Source organism: Seriola dumerili, unplaced genomic scaffold (genome assembly GCF_002260705.1).
Source record: "Seriola dumerili isolate Sdu_G_001 unplaced genomic scaffold, Sdu_1.0 BDQW01000330.1, whole genome shotgun sequence".
NCBI classification, from domain to species: domain Eukaryota; kingdom Metazoa; phylum Chordata; class Actinopteri; order Carangiformes; family Carangidae; genus Seriola; species Seriola dumerili.
This window is the reverse complement of record NW_019174585.1, coordinates 869,512-885,559: the sequence shown is the minus strand read 5'-3', so window position 1 is coordinate 885,559 and position 16,048 is coordinate 869,512. Positions and strand designations below refer to the sequence as shown.

Genomic DNA, 16,048 nt, shown 5'->3' with positions numbered 1-16,048 from the left:
TTTTGCTAGATGCTGTGTAAACTAGGTCTGCCTTAAAACCATTTAGCAGGTCTTTATGCTGAAACTTCCTAAAAAGGTATATATATATATACATATATATATATATATATATAGCTATAATATGGCACCCATTACAAGAAAAATGGAGACCAAGTTCTAACAGCGATTAGAGTTTGCTCCTTCTGCATTAGAAAAATATTGTTTACATTTACAGCCTCAAGTTAAAACAGCTTCTTGAAACTCATGGAAACATCTTACAACAGCAGTGTAGGACACTTGCATGATTGTTTGGCTGCACTGAGCTGTGTGTAATGGACTAGGTCTGCAACTAATCATTATTTTCTACTATTAATCTGTCAATTATATTTTGAGTAATTGTGTCAGAGAAATTGTGAAAAATGCCAATAACAAGATCCTTTGTAATTCTTTGTAAATTCTTTGTAAATTGAATATCTCTGGGTTTTGTACAATTGGTTTGACAATGATATACAACAAAGAAAACTAGTAAATCCTCACATTTGAATGCCATTCTTCACATTTATAAGCAGCTGTTAATTTCAAGAGGAATTTTCTTGAAAGAAGTGCTCCATGTAAATCCAAATATAATCAAAGGAAACTTTATTCCTTCTATGTAGTGATGTATTTGTGCCTGTTGAAAAATTTCACATTTTTGCAAATTTAGTTGAGCACTGACTAAAAGATTCACTGGATACACTATTAATTAACTGGAATTAATTAATTATAAGATTACCGGATGATTTTCCAATTTTTCCAATTCTAACTTTTAGAGTTCTTTACACAAAATAACCTATACATTTATAGTAACATATCTAACCTAAATTATGGGTAAAATATGGGACCTGTAAAACAAAGCATTACCAAATATTTCAGTGCAAGTGGAGCCTATTAGGTTTAAATCAAAATATCAACATACACACCAAATCATTTTTACATAAACATTTTATGACAGGAGAAATAAATACATTCTCATGTTAATATGAGGCCCTGTTCTTCTGACAGAGAATTAAGCAAAGAGATTTGTCATTTTTATACATTTAAGACTCAAAAACACAACAGGACCATACAAATGTTACAATATTTCAAAGAAGAAGCAACAATCTGAAACTCTTACAAAACAAAGGCTAACAATGTTACAAGATTAGAATTAAATGAGTCACTAACCACAATCTCAATCCCTTCTGTGGTCAAATCAGATGCTCCTAGGCCTTAGTGATGTAGCCCTCTTTGATTAAGAAATCATAGATTTTGCGTGTCTTGTTGACATCGATCTTGATCAGCGCTCGGGCCTGTGCCAGCCGCAGCCCACCCTGCCGTCTGCATTCGTTAAGTAAGGCCTGCTTGTACTCCAGGTAGGCTCCCGGCACCAGCCGCACCACCTGGCATAACTACAACAAAACAAAAAATTTAGGGGGTTAGAAACAGAAACTGGCATTTAAAAAAAACATAAATAATGTGTTATTTTAGGCCTCAGTACGCTTCAAACACAGAGCTTATCAGATCAGTATCTGAAATCCTGGTAGAATTGAATTTAGCAACTTTCACTGACCACAATTGGCCAGATGTGTGAAGGCGTCCAAGGCTTTCTTTTTCCATTCATTCATATCAGCTACTTCCATTACTTTTCATGTGCAGCACCATGAATGCCTTTGCAGAGATACTGTCTGTCCGAGCATACAAGCATTTATTTACCATGTGTACATTTCATTGCCTGACGACTGCAAAGACATACAAAACACACAGTGGGTCCGACCACCTGATTGACTATGACAGCTGTTAATCATATTAGTTTTAGTCATGCTAGCAACACAGCCATAAGGATGGCAATGTCGGTCGGTTTGTCAAGTTACCACTTTGATCCAGAGTGAAATATCTTCCCCAGAATACTAATGAATGAATACTAATGACTTTAGTGATCCACTGACATTTCCTTTAGCGCCACCATGAGATCAAAATTTGAATTTGTCCAATTATTTGTTTTAGGACCATATGCCTGCAGAATCAATGACATGGTGCCAATGTACAGCCTCAAAGAGCTGTTAGCATGGCTACACAAACAAACAAACTTTCGCAAACTGCGTGACCCAGCAGAACACATACTCAGCCCTTGTTAACATGTCTCCACCCTTTATTTGTGTGATCCTCCCTTAAAAGTATATGCAAAAAAGGAGAGAAACATGCTGTATCTGTATCATAAATAACTTGCATTTGTCTGAAGATGCATGTGTCACATTAGTCAAGTAAAAACTGGCACAAAAGCTTGAGTTAAGCTGGCCTGGAGTACTTGGACAGAGATCAGAGAGGCAGTGAGATGCAGCCAGCAGGATGCTATGATGGGAGGCTTTTCACCCTGCCTTAAGGTGTGGCCATTCAGAACAGGTATTCAAAACAACTGTCGTTACGTCAGACAGTCTTGATCGTTTGAATTATACTGAGCCTTTGTTTTCCTGCGTGACCCTTTCAGCACGGGTAAGAGTTGTACCTCTTTCTCACGCTCGTTGAGCTTCTCTGTCCCCGGCAGTCCAGTCAGGTTGAGAGGAGGGGCGCTCCGCCTCCCTGTCGCTGTGGAGCAGAAATTCAACAACAGTCACACAGACATGCAGCAGCATAGTGTTGGTCCTCACTTCAGATAACATAATAGCAGGCTGACAACATGCAGTTAATTCCTTTGCTTGCAAGAGACAGAAGAACAAATATTTACGGTGTGCAAATTGTGTAAATATAGCCGTGTGGGAGTATGCATCCCATTTGTGCTCTGGAGGTTAAGGAAAGGCAGCTAATTTGAAAGGAAAAACAGCAAGATAAATATGCATGTAGGGGCCTATTTTCGAGTGTATTTATGGAGGAGCGTCTGCATTAATGTGACTGTGCCTGGGGCCACGCCAAGACGCCAGAGTAGAGGGAGTACAGAGGGAAAGGTGGAGAGAAGCTTCGTACCTGACACTGTGATCGTTGTGACAGCTGGAGTGATGCCAGCATCTCTGTAATGAGAAAGAAAAGTGTTAGCATTTCTACTGCCTTATTTATACACACATACACACATCCCACTTACACACAGCATCTCTGGGCTTTGTTCACTATTCTTACTCCAGATCGTCATCCAAAAAAGATGACTCATTGCATTCAAGATTTTTTAAGGTAGAATAATTAGAAGAACTTGGATAACACCCATGGTTGGAAAACACAAGAGCAGCGGCACATTAAAAGGACTAAAAATACTGCAGGGACTGAGGTGGAAGTGGGATGCACAGTGATACAAACGTCTGCTCTATTCATCTCAGTACTCCTCGTGCTGAGTGTGACGACAGAGGTCAGCGTCTCCGGAAAGCACGACTTTGCCAGCTCGTCTATTACACATTGGATAACAAGCAGGAAGTTTGGAGTCTCACATTGCAGCCTGTTTGCTGAGCCACTGCTGGCAAGCTCTGCCATCCTGGATGTACTGCAGCACGTCACACAACATGGTCCTCTTCCTACGCTCGTCCTCACGTATTCGCTTCACCCGCTCATACACCTTGGCACCTGAGAGGGGTTACACATGGAAGTCAACGGAGAAGAGGTAGGATTCAAAAGAAGTCAGGGCTGCAAGTTTTTCATTTGCACATATTTTCCTTGATTAATTGTTTTGTCTAAGATTTTAGAAAACAGTGGAAATTGTCCGTTATTTACATCCACAGCCCAAGACAATCCTTAAATATCTTGTTTTGGCTGACCCACTCCTCAAACCCAAAGATGTTCAGTTTACTATCATGTGACAAAGCATCGAATCCTCACATATGAGAAACAGGAAACTTTACATTTTTTATCAATTTTGCTGCAAAAATGACTAAACCAACTATTCAAACTATCAAACTAGTTGCCAATTAATTTTCTGATTTATTGTGGCAGCTCTATTTCAAATGAAGTTCAGTGCTTAAGCTGAGAGTAGTGACTAATAGTGAAAGTGACAGTGATGATGGGCAGTTTTCAGGTGAGACAATGTTTTTAATGAATCAGTGAAGCTTCATTTACTGGAATATCTCATTATGTTTTATTAATTCTGCCAGCAATTTTCTGATATTATTCCAAAAGTAGCTGATGAAGCAACTCAATAAAATATTCAGTTGTGCTTTCCTTTGTGTGCCACGCATCAACAAACTAGCCAAACATTATAATTCCAAAAATCGGAAGACCTGATACAATGTGCTGCTGCAAATAATAATTAAACACTTTAAAGCCAAACTCAAAATAAAGAGCTCAGCACAGCTCAAGTCTGAATAGAAATACATTTGCTGCTTAGTCATGCAACTTTAAAATGAAGTTTTGTTGAACAGAGGGGTGAAAAGGTCAAACTAGACTCACTGCAGAAGGACTTGATCCCTGCTTTCCTGTACTCCTGCAGCCTGCGGATCTCTCTCCTCAGCTCAAACTCCACTGGAGGGAAAATGAGATGAAGGCAGTCAAAGGCAAACCTGTGCACACTGTTACAACCTCAACTCTCTCTCACAAAACCAAGGTCTCCCTGGTTTCATCACTTCATACAAAATGAATAACACATTTTGTACCACTCAAACAGTTTCATAAGCAGCTCATACAAACTTTGAGCCATTTACATGTATTCATACATACACAGTGCGCATGTCGACTAATTTCCACATTCTGGTAGTATGCATATTTGTTTTCATGAGAAGATTGATGACAAGACTGATATTCTCATATCTATCCATTTAATATTAACCAACAACCAGCAGCTTAGCATAAAGACTGGAAGACTGGGGGCAGCTCCCATGGCTTTGTCCAAAGGTTTTTGTCCAGATTAAACAAGTGAGATTTAACATGTTCATACATTAGCTTCAGAGTTGTCATTAGGCAGATTTTAATACCTTTAAACAGAGCCAGTCTAGCCATTTCCCCCATTTCGAGTCTTTATGCTAAGCTAACTGGTTGCTTGGCATAGCCTTAAATTTAATGAGCAGATATGAGAGTGGTATCAATCTCCTGGTCTAACCCTATGTCAGTAAACAAATGAGCACACTTTCCAATGCAAGGTGAGGGCTGATGATAATGACGTCCTATCATTCACCAGATGTTAATGTAGTATGGGAGTTTTGGGAGCTACGTGTTAGAATGTACTCTCCACCACCATCATCATAACAGCAAATAAAGGAATGTATTTTGTAAAAATTGTGTATTTGGAGAATTTATGTCAAGGAGCTGAAGCTGCTCTGGAGGCTCATATAGGAACATCACCTTACTAAGACACTTCATGTTAGCTTCTCTTTTAATATGTCACTAATTTGTAGAAACAAACATACTGGGAATCTCCTATAAAAAGAGACAGAGGCAGTCTGGCATTACTTCCGACAAGAATTGAAAATAACATCCTTTGACCCAACAATCATCGAGCAATGTAAAGGCGAGAACTGGTACAATTAATTTTCTGTGTTTGTGTTGCACAAATTCTCACACCCTGTCCCTGTAAACCTGCCATGTGTAATCAGCCAAATACTAACGTGCATGACTTTCGATGAATTTGTCATGTTCAATTGGTCCAACCACTCTGGCAAATCGTCTCATGACATCGTACAGCTCCTGAACCTCCTTTGGGTAACATCGCTCCAGCACTGACGCAGAGGGGGAGAGAGAGAGGAGAGGAGAGTAGGTAACAAATAAAAGAAATATATGAAATAAAAATCCACCTCCAACACTTCTACACATGAGCGATTTGTGATTTTCAAAGCATGTCAGGAGAAGTGCAGTAACTTGGTTTATTTTTGTTTACCTGTTTTCACCACCAGAGAACAGCCATTAACATGTAGCTCTGAATCACCACTAGTGTCCATTATCTAGTGTCTATTATCACAGCCATTCTGTGGCTACACTGCATTTATGATCTCTTCAGGCTGCTGTCTGTGGAGCACTTGTATCTTGTTGTTTGGTTCATGGTTAATAGTTTTGTTTGTAATGTTTGTTTTGGATTTATAATTCATAAGTATGAAAATTGGATTTGTATTTTTTTTTTGTGTATTTCCCCATATCTCTACACAGTACGTTATATGGTGCTATCAGGGAACACTATAAAGTATATAATAAGGCTTGATTTAGAAAATATTACACAGTATTGCAATTGACTGAAGTGTGTGTGTGTGTGTGTGTGTGTGTGTGTGTGTGTGTGTGTGTGTGTGAGTGTGTGAGAGAGTGTGTGAGTGTGTGTGGTTTGCAGCGTATTATCTATCATCACACCTAGAAATTTAATTCAGACACTGAAGAGATTTCAATTCCTTTTCCACTGCATTCAAAAGTTGTTTCAAATTACCACACATCATTACCATCACAGCAAAACAAATAAGTGTCACCTGTAATTACAATAAATCTTAAACTCACTTGGCTCAGTAGTGCCTTTACTGAAGAGGAACCTCACTTGTAAGCCTGCACTTAACAATGAACTGTATATAAAAGGATTTTTCACCAGTTTATAAGGTAAACAATCTTTGCAAAATCACTTTTGCAAGGATATCTGTCCATAAAATCATCAAATGCCATTAAAATGATTATTTAAAAAAGCAAAACAAAAAAACTAAAAGAAACAGTTACAACAGAGGTCTTTTCTGAGCAGCGCTTGTTATCAGTTGCTGCAACAACAAAGCTGAAACTATGGGAAAAAACACTGAAATCCAAAAGCTTCTTCCATGGAAATTATTCTACTTTTGTTTGCCTCTGTTAAATTCATACATCGTGGGTTTTGAGCAAAATGCCGACAAAGGACCCTCCGCATGGATGGCTCCAGACTAGCTTGATTCTTTATCATGTTGCCTGGCTGAAAGCCCACTTTCATCCGATTTTATTAACTGCAAGAAATCAAGGATTACTAGTTTGATAATAAGCTAGGACAGAGGCAGTATGTCCACCTTTGGAGGGAACAATGGTCGAACAACCAAAGCATCTATGCTACTACTCTTTTTTGTATATTTACATGTAGTGCTCATACATATCATATTTGTTTCTATTACACATTTTTAATTATAATCTAAAATAAAAGCCGAATCTTATTGTTATCATATTATCGTGTTTCTTTATTTTGCTGTACTGACACATGCACCGAAGCAATTCCTTGTACAAGGCATGTAGCTGCAAAAATGACTCAATGAAATGATTAGGCAATCGAAAGAAAGAAAGTATTTTGATAATCGAATGGGTTTTTCAAGCAAGAATTCCAAATATGTCTTGGTTAAAATTTCTTAGATGTGATGGTTTGATGCTTTTTCTTCATTATATCTGTTTGTAAACTGAATATCTTTGGATTTTGGACTGTTGCTCAAATAAAACAAGCGATTTGAATACGTTATCTTGAGCTTTAGGAAATTATGATCTGGTGTTTTCACAGATTATTTGCTCATGTTTTATATTTGTCAGACTGTGTTAGTTTAAGATAGCAAAGATAAACTGTTAAATTTCCTCCAGTTTCTTATCGCTCTTATTATCATTGGAACTTCATTATGTATGAAACGCTTTTCATAATTTTTAATTTTTAGTTATGTTGGAACTACGAGTGTGAATTAGATGTCGTGCTAACCCCGGCGTCTGCATTTAAAGTGTGTACCTTCATATAAATAAATGAATGAATCAAACATCCGAAATGGGTCCAAAGATTCAAGATCCCTTGCTAACAGCCATTTTAGTGTAAGTGTCAATCACAGCTCTAAATTTAGTTTTGCAATTAAGATTTTTATTCCTTCTAATTCAGAGCCTGCTTAAAAAGCAACAGGAAAAGTATCAGATCTAGCAACCTTCCTGCATCAAAAAGATAACCCCCTCAGTGGTCACCGAAACGCTCCGCCAGAGTGTATTGACCACCACTTAACTTGCTCTACAAGCATACACACACTGAAGAGCTTTTTCTGTTTGTCTCAAAGCACCACCCGTGTTGCTGAGTAACAGACAAGTGTCAAAGCCAGAGAGGAAAGCTGTTGCAAGTGTGTGTGTGTGTGTGTGTGTGTGTGTGTGTGTGTGTGTGTGTGTGTGTGTGTGTGTGTGTGTGTGTGTGTGTGTGTATCAGTGTCAAGGTCCTTCATCAGGCCACTGTGTAGGAGCGTTAATATGCAGCTGCCATCTCAGGCTAAAACACATGAAGTCATGCCCTTAACAAAGCAGTGGACACACAACAGTTTTGGCCACATCTCTTAGGAGACATCAACACTGGCGTGTGGTTTCATACCAGCACACAAACACTGACTGCAAACAAAGGCAACAGAAAGAAAACATTGAATCATTTAATGTAACAAGCCCTTGCAGGACTTCAGACGGACTTCTGCCCTAAAACAACAACGTTGGTCAATCTGCCTCCAGCAGTTACTGAGACATGATACTGTGAGCCTCCTGGGCTTGAACACTGCCTCCATTATTGCATGTGACACACGCATAAACACAGACACACACACACACACTGTAGAGACACACAATCTTTGACAGTCTCCATGACAACCAGTCTGCAGCTCTACAGCTACTCCGAGTTCCCTTTTGTCTTGAAAGACTGGAGAGATAAGGGGAAGGAGGGAAAAAGGGAGGAGGGCTAAATGGAAACTGGAGGATGCATAAATAAAACATGAGGGGAGTACTCTTCAACTCCCAAACCACAGACAGGTTCGCAGAGCAACACGTGGAGATATAAGAATGGGCTGGGTGGTCGAGCGTAGTTTAAATAAAAGAGGGTTTAATTGGACAAACCCATTCATAGCAACCTCTCGCCGTCTGTCTGACTTCTAATGCGAGAGCCCAAGACAAGCAAAGAATTGCATTACTGAGCTCGCTGTAAGCCAACCTGTGACAGGTGGATCAATAAATGAAGCCCCCCACATTTTAGTCTTCATGGCAGAAACACTCATCGCACGGGGATCTATTCACAGTGAAGCAATTATGCCGGGGCACACTCTGCCACACAGCCCCCATTGACTATTTGCAGCCCCGATCGTAAATACGAGCTCCGTCAGTTGCCACGAGAGGCCACTGAGGTTAGCGGTGGTTATTACACTGGAGTTGTTTGCGTGCATCCATAGAAACCCTGAGCAGCGATTTGGCTGGTAGATATCAGATGCCTCTCTGAGTTGCTATGAATACTGCTGCGGCTGAGCCCATGTGAGTTGGTGGGGGGTGGGGGAGACACTTACTCTGGAATTTCCGAAGGTTGATCAGGCCATGGTCTCGGATAATCCTGAAAGAAATGTAGATTTTGATTTATTACTATGCAAATTAATATTCTGATTACTGTGACTCTTCAAAATTAAACCTGACATTTCTTCATATGAAATCATCTTGGCTGTTACAGTCTATAAAGTCACTATGGCATTTGAACACCCAATACGCACACTTGGTCACTAGTTTATAAGGTAGACTTAGCTAGAACTAAAGCAGTCTAATCCTACCTTCATGACGGTTATGATGTTCCATTTGTGTTGAAACTGATTTTGAGAAGTATTGATTCAACTTTATTATCATTTTGGATGCTGTAGTTTGTGGTGCTGCTGAATTGTTCTGTTATACTGACAGATTTTTCGCTTAACAACCACGTCTCTTTATCACGTGAGCCTGCAAAATAAGCATACAGTTGAATCAACACCTCTCTAACACAATTTCAACAAAAACTGGACAATATAACCTTCATGAACGGAGGATTTATTGCAGGACTGTTGCAACAGACTGCATTCTTTTTTCTAGGTGTACCACATAAATTGCCAAGTGAGTTAACATAGGTCTAACATAGCAGCTAGGTGAAATTGGCAACAACTGGGTTTGAAACTAAAATCTAAATGCTTGAAAGGCCTGTAGTGCCCTTCCTGAAAAGTGAACTCTGTGGGGTCAGGGGTCAAAACTCAGGTTTCCAGGATTCTGACACAGACCAGATCCTCTCCGACAAGCAACAAGTTAACAGAGATCAAATGGGGAGCGTGCAAAGAGAAGCGAACTAGAAACCACACGTGCCTGCCCAGCCAGACATGCCATTCCACCATGCTCCGGGAGCAAGAACTCGTTAAAGTTGATTTAGTGATGGATGTGTTACAGCAAGGATTGACTGTGTATGTCCAAGAATGACAGCTAACAGGCTGAAGGTGGAAAGGATCTCTAGAGTGCTGGCTGACTAACGCCTTCAAAAACAGAGAAGGGTAGCAAAAAATGACAGTTCTTTACTTTATAGAAAATGAGCAGGACTAAAACTATTTTCACGATCCAGTATTCTGACAATTCTTTTCTTCAGTAATTGCTTAGTCTATAAATATCTGAAAATGCTGAAAAATGCTAAAACAAAGTGGCTAATTAATATTATTAAGAGGACTCAATTGCCAATGTATTATTAAGTACACTTAGCTAAAACTAATACAGTGAAATCCAACAGTCAACCTTCTTACCTTGAAGGTTATAATGATCAGTTTTTGTTTTAGAGAGTGGTTTGTTCAACTGTAGGGACATGTATAGGGCTATGGTTTGTGGTGCTGTTGTATTCTATTACATTTTACTGGAGATGTTTCTATTATTTAGTTAACCCTTATATAAAACTAGTGCCCATAATAATAGAAACACCTGTCAGTCACAGCTCAACAGCAACACACACCACAACTTCAAAAATGGCCATACAATTAAATCATCTCCTCTTTACAACAGTTCCAACAAAAAACTTTATAACTGTTGGATTTAGCATGGTTTACCTTATAAACTGGTGACTAGGTGTATGCTATCACATAAAGACATAAAAAAAGCATCAAATCCTCACAGATAAGAAGTTGAACAAGAAAATATTTGGTATTTGTGTTTGCAAAATGACAAGCAATTATCAGAATGGTTGCCATTTATTTTTTCTTTGATCAACTAATTGTTTCAGCTCTAAAGTCAAATGTATATTAGAGAGAAATGGCATCCTATAAACCAGTCACCAACGATGAATTTCGAAACTTGAAAATGTGTTTTAATTTAAAGTATTATAGTCAGCCCTCATTTTTTTGTGAAATAACAATGCACAAAATGTGCAACATACATATCCTATGGGCTTTTAATAATTTTCCAAAGGCTTCTGTGGTGATGATGCTCTTTGCCAGCCGGAAACTGGGAAAAATGTCAAACAGTTTGGCATGCACAGTGTTCACCTGGGGACAGACACATTTCCCAAAATATTCAAGGTTTGAAAAGAGGTTCACGCAGCTTGTAAGTTGCACCTGAATGACTCCCTGTGGCTCTTAATGAGAGCCTGGAATACGGCTTAAATATGCAATTATAGTCACGTTGCTGACTCTGTAACAATCCCAGTCTCCCAGGACTTGTGTCTTTAAAGCGCTTTTGACAAAATAATAATTAAAGTTTAGATTAGAAGTTATAAATATATTAGCATTATTAGAATTCATTAATGTTAATAGGGTGCAGTTAGGGGTTTAAAACTGTTTGCCGTGTACATTTTAATTCAGTATGAAATGCATTCATTCAACCTGAAAGCATAAAGTAGTATCAGTGGAAAATGAAGCTCCAAAATGTAAATATAGAGGCTTATATGCCATCTACTGATAGACTAGGGTCATTACATGATGCTGAATAAATACACAAACACAGTATATTGATCATTTAGTGTATTAAAAAAGGACCTACTTTTTCCTCCGCTGTCTCTCCTTTAATCTTGAATGATATATATCAACAACTGAAAGTTTGAGTGCTGAAACAGAACAACATGCACACCACAATTATAGGTGTATTGTAAAGTAAATGCTGTAGTTCACACCATTTTCTTCTATTTGTCAATGAAAAACAATTAAAAAAAAAAAGTCGATTAAGATTCTACCCACCTCGAAGGATGTCTGAGTCATCATCCACAAAGTCGATGTCTTTCAAATCCCATTCGGCATAATTGTCAAACTCCTGGCAGAGCAGTGAAAAATGATTTTCATAATCTGCTGGTTTGATCTTAGTTCACATAAAACTGATCAATGATCTCAGATATGTGCTTTTATTCAAAAAGTGAGTAGAGGCAAACAATGGGGATGAATCACTCACTGTGAGACAACAACAAGGGCATGAATAACTGTCTCAATAACCTTTCATAATGAGCCATCTAGTGGCCGTTTCATTTATTTATTTATTCATGTTCACAGGCCGTGTTAGCACACATGATGAAGTACAGGACACCTCACCTCCATGAAGTCTGCTCTGGCAGGCATGTATCCAGCCATGTCTCGAGACAGCACAGAGTCAAATGTGGGCCGAGGGGGATCATCAGTGGCTGTAACATCAGGGAAATGCAAAGTAAAACATGAGCGTACAACATAATTTCTTTGTATTGCTCATGACAACAAGTGCCACCTACAACCTTCTTCCAAGATTTGTTTTTTTTGGGACTTACAGCGGACCTAAGAAATATCAGACATGAGTTTCTGTGTCTGCCTTGACTTTCCCAACTGCTGCGTAAACATGACAGAGAAATGTTTGTCAAGCACTCAAACACTGCGACAGATGGAGACCTGAAGTCAGCTAGGAACTGAGGCAAGTTACTGACTCACCAACTGCTTCTGCCCAACTGTTGGGACAGTGTCTTTCAGGCTTAAAGTGAAATTACACTTCAGTTTGTTTTGTACAAATCACTCATCTGGCTGCTCTGGAGAACTATAATTGATGCTTCTATAATTCTTAAATAATGATCTGAATACTGTTTAACATTAGTAGCAGGTAAGGTTCATGGCAGGGAGGCAGCACCACAAAACTAAACCAGCTAATATAAAATGTCTGTTCCTGAGCTTCTAGGAGATGTGAGCAGAGAATAAGATGTTTTTGGTGTCCTATTCTTCCTGTAACATTTGCTAAGAAAAAACATGAAGGAGGTATATCATGAGTATTTACGTTTGAAAGGAATAGCGCCCTCGGCAAAGCGAGAGTCCTTTGTTTTCCGCAGGCTGAGCAAGGTGGAGGAGAAGAGTGGGTTATTGATGAAATTCTTCATGTAGTGGCTCTCGCATTCCTCCTTGGTTTTCGTGCGCATCTGATATGCCACATCCTGCCTGAGGAAAAGAAATGGTACATGGTATGTTGGAGAAATGGTATGTTAGAGTACTACAATAGATGAGAGGGAGGTTAGCTGAGGTTCATGAACAATAATAACGACAACAATAGTTTATGAATCCACTAGGTTGGAACTGTTGTAAAACACATCAAACAGTACTGTACACTTTGGTGGTTTGTCTCACTCCATTTTTACCATCCAAATAATAACTTGAAAGATTCACTGATATCAATAATTGAGAGATAAGAATATAAACGTGATAATGATTCATCAGCCAATATTAATTTTCTTCACACAACCCATAACACAGATAAGGGAATAAACTTCCCATAAAGGTGTTTTTTTAAAAGTGTCACCAAGAAATAAACTGAGCAGGACATTTCACAGATGAAAAATAAACTCTCTGGTGGACAAAGTGCAAATCTGTGATACTGTTTCAGAACATATCATTTCTGTACTTCTAATTCTTGTCATTTATCAGCTGATACATATACAGTAGATTGCAAGAGTTTTAGCACTTTAGATGTTAAGATTCTTATCCATCAGAATACCATCGAGGGATCTGATTGGCCCCAAATTCATTCTGCAGCATGACTACGAGCCAGAGTCGTAACGAACTATCTTCAGCGACAAGAACAGGGAGTCCTGCAACAGATGGTCTGGCCCCAACAGAGCCCTGATCTCAACATCATGAAAGTCTGGGATCACATGAAGAGACAGAAGCACAGCTTAAACCCACAGACGTACTGTGGCAAGTTCTCCAAGATGGAATTGGAACAACCTACCTGCCAAGTACCTAGAACCAAGAACTGGTGCAGTTTGCAGTTTATTGCAATTTGTACAAAAACTATTAATGGCATCATTTTCGAGGCATCATCACTTTACTTTTAGTGTCTAAACTCTTTGCACAGTACTGTACGTCAGTGTCGATACCAGTGTAGACGTCTGGAAAGGCCTTTCACTCAAGGTTTCCGAAATGAAATTTAGCCAGTTAAATCCTTGAGTCAAAGAACACGGTGTGTCAGAAACACACTTTAAATTTAAAAAACGACAACAATGAATCTAGAAAGAGGTTTTAAAAAGATGGGGAAAATAAAGAGTAGAGATTGATGTTCCTTTTAGAGTTTAAAAGGAACATCAATTTTTCAGCGCAGGCAAACATAAGAACTGTGGAGTAACAATGGAGTCGTATAACTTAAAGAAAAATTTGTTCACAGGTAAAAACAAACGGATGAACCACTAACCAGTTTCCAAACCCACAGTCCATGACTGCCTCCAACAAAGCCATCTCTTCCTGCGCCGTCCATCCAGGCTCCAGTACGGGGAAGTCTGATGTCTATATAAGAAGGTGAAAAGTGTGTACACATGTTGAAAGTGTGTGTGTCTGTGTGAAAGAGTTTAATGACATTCAGGTTTATTTTACTTACCATGATTTCATATTTGTGATCACTCTGATGCTTCTTGTATTCAAATCCTCTGGTGAAACACTGAAATGAAACAAATGTTATTATTTCAGTGTTTCATTTGCACTGAGTGGTCAGGGAATAAGCAAGAGCTCTAATAACATTTGTGTATTTGTCACCTACTAACCTGGAGGCAGAGTAAAAAAGGAGAGGGTCCACATTCTGCACACTTGATGTAAGGCTCAGTAAGGTAAGATGAACAACCTCTGCATGGTGGTTTATCAAAGGGATCATCTGAAATAGACATGTTGATTAAAGTTTGCTCACTGAGTGAGGAGTTACCAATAGTAGAAAGAAACTCGGTAACTAAATGCTTTATACTTCTACTCCACTATATTTCAGAGAGAAATATTTCACTTTTTACTCCACTGCATTTATTTTAAAGCAGTTACCTTTAATTCAACAGATTCAGATTATTAATTCAACAAACGGTATTATCATCAAATAAGTTGTGATGTATTTTCATAGATTAAAGTCAGAGCATTAAACTACATTGAGAATGTTTTTCAGTGAAGAATTTTGCTTACATATGAAGGCATTCGTTATAATCCAATAAAAGAATATTATTCAGAAATGGGCCATTCTGCATTGTGAATACTTACTTTTGGTACCTTAGGTGGATTTTAATACTTGTACAGTTATATATTTACTTGAGTAAAATGTTTTGAGGTTTTTTTTTGACAAAACTGAAATGAATGCTTTTTAAGACATTTCAAGATCTGCAGATGTCCTATTTTCAATTAGGATCTGAGCATTTCTTCCATCTCTGTGTGTTACAAAGCAAATATGATGATATTATCAAAACATTAGTTCATTCAGAAAACATACTAATCCAGACAAAACAGCCTGAAGTTACGGCGAGTTTTAAACCAAACATTAACATCAAACAAACGGTAAACTCAAAGCTAGCTGAGCTAACGTAGCTTTAGTTGTCTGAGGTTTAGCGGGTATTTCAGCCTTAACCTGAACCGGAAAGTTATTCAGTCATACACTCACAACATTTCAGAAACATTACATCATTAAATGCGGGTAAATACTTTACTTCGATAACACACAGTTGGCGTGGCTACATGCTAACATTAATGTTAGCAAGGCTAGGTTAGCAATAATGGAGCTAATGCGACAAACAACAACTGAGTAAAGACTTGGGTTTATACTTTAAAACTGCAAGGGCTGCATTTATCCGTGTGATGCTGTTAATACTCACTTCCAAAAGATGCGAGCCGGTCCATGTGACGATATTTGTGCAAAGCTAAAACTAAAGTGGATGTTTTGGATCAATCTATTTTTCAAGGCTTGCAAGTAAACCTGATTAGGAAGGCAAAGCTAGTCGAGCCCAAATCGATCGATAGATAGGCTTTCGCTCCAAATTTGCAGTAGGCCTATCATTTTCCACATATTTTCATCATATTCAGGTTTACTATTTACAAGTAAGCATGTTTTTACTGCACATGTAAGACAGTCACTGAATAATAAAAAATCATACAGCTCATAATTAGTGTCCCCTACATTCAGAGGCAAAATATATACTTTTTAACCCCCCTACATTTATTTTATTCAA

The 16,048-nt window shown here is 38.5% G+C and overlaps 1 protein-coding gene across 1 annotated transcript; it reads right to left on the bottom strand.

The window, feature by feature from the left end:
• Positions 1-470: 470 nt before the first annotated feature.
• Positions 471-15,794, bottom strand: tada2a (transcriptional adaptor 2A). The gene is made up of 15 exons (XM_022759770.1): positions 15,695-15,794; positions 14,615-14,721; positions 14,452-14,511; positions 14,269-14,360; positions 12,865-13,022; positions 12,162-12,250; positions 11,817-11,889; positions 11,623-11,686; positions 9,162-9,205; positions 5,511-5,621; positions 4,360-4,431; positions 3,408-3,540; positions 2,956-2,999; positions 2,501-2,580; positions 471-1,406 (listed from the first exon to the last, which is right to left on the bottom strand). The coding sequence occupies exons 1-15, from the start codon at positions 15,717-15,719 to the stop codon at positions 1,221-1,223; spliced, it is 1,338 nt and encodes a 445-aa protein (XP_022615491.1). The 5' UTR covers positions 15,720-15,794; the 3' UTR covers positions 471-1,220.
• Positions 15,795-16,048: the final 254 nt, after the last annotated feature.

What these genes read in the sequence shown, in the direction of transcription:
- tada2a (XM_022759770.1), bottom strand. Translation starts at nt 15,719, where the DNA reads ATGGACCGGCTCGCATCTTTTGGAA. An exon ending in ATCACAAATATGAAATCATG is followed by an intron (nt 14,361 to 14,451) that starts GTAAGTAAAATA and finishes CTTCTTATATAG; the next exon opens with ACATCAGACTTCCCCGTACT. An exon ending in CCAGAGCAGACTTCATGGAG is followed by an intron (nt 11,890 to 12,161) that starts GTGAGGTGTCCT and finishes CTGCTCTGCCAG; the next exon opens with GAGTTTGACAATTATGCCGA.